Source organism: Bidens hawaiensis, unplaced genomic scaffold (assembly GCF_021521415.1).
Source record: "Bidens hawaiensis isolate Kalapana, Puna unplaced genomic scaffold, B.hawaiensis_p1.1 tig00020028_1, whole genome shotgun sequence".
Lineage (NCBI taxonomy): Eukaryota > Viridiplantae > Streptophyta > Magnoliopsida > Asterales > Asteraceae > Bidens > Bidens hawaiensis.
Window position 1 is genome coordinate 295482 of NW_027493043.1, and position 7173 is coordinate 302654.

A 7173-nucleotide genomic window follows, 5' to 3' on the forward strand; every position below is an offset into this window, starting at 1 on the left:
TTATTTTATAATCTTTTCATATCAAATATTTGGTCAGATTAATTTTTAATTTAATGAGATGTTATAATCCGTTTAAGGACTGTCTGGGTTTGGTAAAACTCATACCCGTGAATTCGGGTCAAATGCATGAAAAACCTACATTTAAAAACAAGCAATATGATGACTTCCATAAAGAAAGGAGCGACCATATTGCGAGACATAAGATTTTTTAGTTTTCGTTTATATATATTATAGATATTTTTTTTAATTCAATTTTTACACCTTTTGAAAAAACCTCAATCTTATAGATTCACATTTATTTTGTGAGTGGATAAAGTTTTTAATGTAACTGGAAACCCCACAAATGTGCCCACAAAACTATTACTTTTCCCTTTCCCCAAACCTTCATCCACACTTCTCTCTCATCAAAAGAACACACTCTTTTCCTTCATCTTTCTTGCTCATCATCACTCCTTTGGATTCTTGTTTTCTGGATTTTATAAACCCTCAATTGGTCTCTTGTCTTGCCTCAAATCATAAAAACAAAACAAGAATCTTTAGTCTTCTTCAATCTTTAACCTCAATAACATCTCTCCAATGGCCTCTTCATTGAACTCCATCATTCTTCCTGGTTATTTAACTTCTTTTCAAGAAACTCATAACATTCCAAATGGGTCTCATTCTTCTTCACTTATTTCCACTGATTTAACCCAAAGATCACATCTTTTGTCAGATCACCACAAGGGTTTAAGTTTAACTTTAACTTCAAATTCTTGGAATGCTAAAACCCCTGTTCTTGTAAGTTCAAAGTTAACAACTTTTTTCAAGATTTTATTAAAGGGATTTAATTTAAACTTAATCTTTACAGGCACATGCTTCAGTTTGTGTTAGCAAGTCAATGAGATGGTGGGAAAAGACACTTAAGCCCAACATGATTGAGATCAATTCAGGTCAAGAATTAGTACACACACTATCAAATTCAGGGGATAGATTTGTCATTTTGCAGTTTTATTCACCTGGTTGTGGTGGGTGTAAAGCTTTACACCCAAAGGTATAATCTTTTTTTTTAAAGATTTTATTTATTAATTAATTTTTTTAATTGATTTATGTATGTGTTTATAATCAGATCTGTCAACTGGCTGAGTCAAACCCTAATGCAATATTTCTGCAAGTGAATTATGAAGAACTCAAACCCATGTGTCAATCTCTTCACATTCATGTTCTGCCATTTTTTAGATTTTATAAAGGTCATGAGGGCAAGGTTTGCAGCTTTAGTTGTACTGTTGCAACTGTAAGTTTCTTTTTCATTCTTTTAATATCACAGAAACATCCAAACGATTTACAATGAAGTGGCTGGTAAGCGGGCAACAAACGATTTTTCATTATAAGTTTGAATTAAATGTTGAAATGGTTGAGAGTTTAATTAATTATTAGATTTTATTAACCAAGTAAAGGATTTTATATTGAATGGATCAATATGGCAAAAGTTAATTGTGATGTGTATACAAGCCCTTGAATTTATTTATGAAAAAAATATGATCATCAGTTGGCCGGTATCTAACACGAAATTCGTGAGTTTATGTTTACAAACGGGCTCGGGATAGTTTTGGTCTACCGTTTAGCTAAGCAGGTCGTATTCTTGTCAACTCGGCAGGTTTGTGGCTTGACCTGATTAAACTATGTATTTTTCATTTTACTTTTTTTTTTCAAATGTGTTTTGTGTAATAAATTAATTTGTTAGTATTTAATTTTAATTTAAAAACTGGTAATTTTAATAATTTATAAAATTATTAAATAAATGTACAAAAGCATGTTGATTTGATGATAATAATTGGTTAATGGAGAGAATCTTGATTTTTATGGTGATAGATCAAGAAATTCAAGGATGCATTATTAAAGTACAAGTCAGATGGATGTAATCTTGGTCCAGCTAAAGGATTAGAGGAGTCCGAGTTGTTGACTTTAGCTTCAAATGGTCAAATTTCGTATAATAGTTCGCCATTGAAGGCAAATGAGGATGATTTGCTTCTAAAAAAGATGAACTTACTTCTTGCATAAGTTGAATTTGAAAACAATTTATTTGCGAGAATTTACTTGTTTAGGTTGTAGAATAGATTAGTCCATTTGAACCCTAATGGGTTTGTTGGTGGGCTTGCTGCTTTTTTAGTTGATGGGTAAGCCCAAGCTCCACTTGTTTGATATTTGACAACATTTGTTTAGTTTGTTGTTACAAATTGTAATTTGTGATTAATGGTTATTGACCAATCAAGTTAATGCTTGGATATTTTTATTAACGAGTCAACTTGGTCATTAGGTGTGTATGGGAACACACACATAAAATTGTTAATACAACTTCTGAAAGAAGGCTATTGTGGTTACTGGTTACTATCAATCATACTATGGTTCTTCAAAAGAAGGCCGTGCAAGCCCAAATAAGAAAAATGCCCAATTACATCAACTGGTTACTTATTTTTGTTTGTGGGCCATAAAATTTACAGTTTTGGGCTTTGGCCTTTTAGGAACTACAGTATAATTTACCACTGCTAATGGGAATGGGATCCTCCTGTAGTGACCCGGTGTGAGTTTGGCCAGGGCCGACTCCGAAAAGATGAAAATTTTTATGGGTCAAAGGCGAAAATTTTTTTGGGCCTTAAGTAAAAGAAATATTTTGTTGAGTTTAAACAATTTAATTTTAAATGAGCTTACTTGATTATGATTTGAGCTATGTAAAAAACATTTGTATAAAAATAAACTAAAAATTGTCTCAAATAAGACTAGAACTCACAACCTTTTGGTTAAATGTCATCTATTTATAACTAGATCAAGCAAGTGGTTATGCAATTGTGTTGAAACATTGATTATATATATTGTTTTTGGTAACAATACAGATAAGTTTTTTTTTTTTTTTTTAAAGTCTGTGGCCGTCGACTATCCCGCCATGCCTTTAGGCCGGCCCTGAGTTTGGCATATGCACGAAATATAGAATAATATTTACAATAGGTGTGAGTTTGGTATATACACGAAATATAGCATAACTGAACAATAGCTGAATAGCATAAGACCTAATTAAATAAAAGTTACAAATGTAAAGTTGTGTGTCACATACTTACATTGCGTATAGTATCGCTTCAGTACATATAGTAAAAAGTACTGAAACCGATTAGTGTTGAAACCAAAACCATGGTAGTGGTTATTTTGGCTAGTGATATTGGATCGGTTTGGTGAATATATGTGTTACAACAAAAAAAGTTATTACAATAATTTATATACACAGTTGTCTTATGTAATCCAAAAATTAAAGTCACGATACGCACAAAAAGATCCTGACACATGTTTGACACCGATAGAAAACCATAAAAGCGAATATCGATACAACAACTGATAATACCGTTACTTGTATCGATGTTGTTCGGTTGGTATTAATACTGTTCTTTATGGTACAAGTACTCGATATACCGCACGATAAAAAATTTAATCACACAAAAGCCCTCTCATTTAACTAAAAACAAAGTCATGATATACATAAAATGATATTGACACGTATTTTACGTCGAACAATAAGTTCAGTACTATTGGGAGGATGACGAGATGACACCTACTACACCCATTGGAAGGATTGTAGCTCCATTTTTCATAAATTTGGAAACACAATACACTAGAAACCTAGTGGAAGATAAAGGGTGGGCGTGAAGCATAAAAGACATCAACTTCCTAGTCAGTCGTCTTGAGGGTGTTATGTTTTGTCATATTGCATACCTAGATTATTTTGAGCATAGAAGAGGTCTAGGGTGTTTCAGGAGATGAATCAACCGGTAACTTATTTGTTTTGAAGGTTATGATTCTTTACTTTGTTTTCACAATATATTGTCCGCCAGGTTAAATGAATTTTACAATACCGAAAACAAGTTACTACACATGAGACTATCATGACAAGTTTATCCACATGTCTTGATAAATTGCTAACCAGAGCAAAAAGACGTGTTATACAATGTTTTCTTTTCAAACACCATAATAAAACCTTCGCATATATGTTATAACGTAAATTCCCTTTGACATGTCTATAGACGTGTATCAAATAATCAAATCTAGGGTTGTCATTTTTACCCAAAACCCGAAACCCAACCCAAGAAAACACGTACCCCAACTCGAACTAACCTGATCCGAAAAACCCGAACCTGAGAAAAGATCAACCCGAACCCGAACCGAAGTAATTTGGGTTGGTTCTCAGGTTTGATTTATAAGTTTTGGGTCAACCCGAATAAACTTTTAGTTTTCAAATTAAATATATATTTATGTATAATAGGCTTAGTATTAGTGACTAACGTTATCATAATCCGGTCCTATGCGATTGTTGTCATCACAACTATTATTGATCGATTGTTTATTGATAGTTTATGTTTTCCGTATGTTACTAATAGCAACTGTAATCGAACAACCAAATCACGTCCGATTGAAGACGATTGTGGTTCAAGTTAGTTTTACTCTTCTTTTGGATTGTTTTATCAAGTTATGTTAGTTTATTAATTGATTATTTTTTTACAAACAAAGAATAATATGTTGTTTTAATTTTAGCATTGTAGGTTTTATTTTTTTATTTTTTGTTTTTTATTTTGTTTTCTAGGATACTCGAAACCCGATTAACCCAACCCGAACCCGAATTACCCGAACCTGAAAAATCCGTGAGATATTCGGTTGGATTTCGGGTCCAGATTTAAAAATTTGAAACCCGAATAACCCGACCCGAAAAACCCGAAACCCAAATCTGAAGAACACCCCTAATCAAATCTAGAATAATTATTAATCGTTTAATTACATGATTTTCTTAATAAACAAATACATGTCATCCAGTGATTGGCTAAGAAAGATTCCAACGTGGCAACAAATGGGGCCCACAATGACACTTGTGAAGAACAAGAACAATGTAAAAGATTTGGTGGATATGCCACATGGAGATAAGGATAAGCACATATTGCTTCTCATTGGTCAGTTTCCAATCAATACCCTGAATATCTAACAAAATCACCAACACCTAAACCACAGCCACAAGATCATCACTCAAATCATTATTACAAAAGGATGAACACAGAACACATATTATTCATTTGCAACTCATCTCTCCAAACCTCTAACTGTCACCGGAAAGTATGGCTGCTGTCACACAAGCTTCAGTTGCAGTTTTCCGGCCGTGTGCTTCCAGGTCCAGATTCCTGACCGGTTCATCAGGGAAGTTAAACAGAGAAGTATCAGTTAAACCGGTTAGCACCTACTCATCCGGTTCGTTCAAGGTTGAAGCCAAGAAGGGTGAGTGGCTACCCGGTTTAGCTTCACCTGGTTACCTCGATGGAAGGTATGTTTGTTTATGTTCGTTTACGTTCATAAACTGTTAGTTTAGATTTTAAATGAACAAACATGAACATGCCAATTTTAGTCGGTGAATGAACATGAACAAAAAAACAAAAAAAATTGTTCGATTATATGTATGTGTATGGTTAAAGTTAATAACAAACACGAACATACCCATTTTCTTTATATGATTAGCTTACAGACCTGTCCTTGAACCACTTGCATACATTTGTTTTTCCGTGTATGAATATCTTTTGATCCTCGAATTCTTGGTTCGGATTAGATTGGGTCACATTAATAATAATAACTTGTTTTTTCCATAATCGAGTTCGATACCATTTTTCTTTGTTTTTCACCTTGTTTATCAAATGAAACATGTAAAATATTCAACTTTTTCTAGCAAGTTAAGGGGGGTGTTTGGGATTCCTTATTTTGCCTCCTTATAATTTCATTAAATTAATAAGTTATAAAAGTGTAACTTATGAAACTTTTCCGCTCACGGTATAAGCAATCCCAAACATCTTATTACTTCTCAAAAAGTTTATAAGTTATAAGTTAGTGAAAATAAGCAATCCCAAACACCCCCTAAAATAAATCTCGGGCTAGGTTGAAAAACCGTAATATATATCAAAATAGCCATTTTGCCATTTTGACATATACAGATTTCCTTCTGGAACCATTTTCTTAGTTAATAAAAAAATCAAATGATATTAATGTAAATAAAAAGTAAAAAACCATTTCGTTTAATTCAACGTTTAAAATGGCTATTTTTGGTGGTTTTCCTAGGGTCGTTGACCCACATCTTATATAGCATGTCCTATTGACTATTGTTCCTGAACCACTTGTGTCATTTCAGTCTTCCAGGTGACAACGGGTTCGACCCATTGGGACTAGCCGAAGACCCAGAGAACCTAAAGTGGTTCATTCAAGCCGAGCTTGTGAACGGGCGGTGGGCCATGTTGGGAGTCGCCGGGATGTTGCTACCAGAGGTTTTCACAAGCATAGGCATAATCAACGTTCCTAAGTGGTATGACGCGGGTAAATCAGAATACTTTGCATCATCTTCCACCTTGTTTGTGATCGAGTTCATATTATTCCACTACGTCGAGATCAGAAGATGGCAAGATATCAAGAACCCGGGAAGTGTTAACCAAGATCCGATTTTTAAAAGCTATAGTTTGCCTCCTAATGAAGTCGGGTACCCGGGTGGTATATTCAACCCACTCAACTTTGCACCCACTGCTGAGGCCAAAGAGAAGGAGCTTGCTAATGGTATACATTATATAAATTTCTTGCCATTTTTTAATATTTTTAATAATTAAGTTGTTAATAATTCTATTAAAATTTCAGGGAGACTCGCGATGTTGGCGTTCTTGGGGTTCATCGTTCAGCACAACGTAACCGGAAAAGGGCCATTCGACAACTTACTACAACACCTCTCAGACCCATGGCACAACACCATAGTTCAGACCCTGTCAGGGAACTAAAAAGTATTTTAAAAAATACAATCATTTATGTTGTAAACCATGGACCGTGTGATCGATCTAAGCTTTGTTTTCGTTTTGTTAATGTACAGTAATATGAGACGTTAATTTATAATTTATTTCAACTTATACCCATCCACGCACCTATCATTATAAATGTCTCCCATTCATTTTCATACTATACAACTAAAAAACATCACTTAACAAACAAACTTAATAAAGCATGTGCCAATTCTTCGTGGTCGGTTAGACTATCCGGTTTGTGTATGAAATCGTAACCATATAGCCATAGAATATCAAAAACTTTATTAAACTTTTAAAAGTAAATTTGTAAAACTAATAAGATGTTACCTGGGGTTAAGCCCTT

At 33.8% G+C, this 7173-nt stretch overlaps 1 protein-coding gene and 1 pseudogene across 2 annotated transcripts; both read left to right on the forward strand.

Moving 5' to 3' along the window:
* The first annotated feature begins 382 nt into the window (after positions 1 to 382).
* LOC143559720 (thioredoxin-like 1-2, chloroplastic) lies at positions 383 to 2127 on the forward strand. Its single transcript, XM_077048209.1, has 4 exons — positions 383 to 777; positions 848 to 1030; positions 1106 to 1270; positions 1849 to 2127. Exons 1-4 carry the CDS (start codon positions 577 to 579, stop codon positions 2035 to 2037), a joined length of 738 nt encoding a protein of 245 aa, XP_076904324.1. The 5' UTR covers positions 383 to 576; the 3' UTR covers positions 2038 to 2127.
* Positions 2128 to 4800: 2673 nt separating this feature from the next.
* LOC143559725 (chlorophyll a-b binding protein P4, chloroplastic-like) lies at positions 4801 to 6935 on the forward strand (annotated as a pseudogene). The gene is made up of 3 exons (XR_013139993.1): positions 4801 to 5326; positions 6179 to 6594; positions 6673 to 6935. The product of XR_013139993.1 is annotated as a chlorophyll a-b binding protein P4, chloroplastic-like (transcript).
* The last annotated feature ends 238 nt before the right edge of the window (positions 6936 to 7173 follow it).

Coding starts and splice junctions, on each gene's coding strand:
- LOC143559720 (XM_077048209.1), top strand. CDS start 577: ATGGCCTCTTCATTGAACTCCATCATTCTTCCTGGTTATTTAACTTCT. Junction 778..847: donor ATGCTAAAACCCCTGTTCTT/GTAAGTTCAAAG, acceptor TAATCTTTACAG/GCACATGCTTCAGTTTGTGT. Junction 1,271..1,848: donor TTAGTTGTACTGTTGCAACT/GTAAGTTTCTTT, acceptor TTATGGTGATAG/ATCAAGAAATTCAAGGATGC.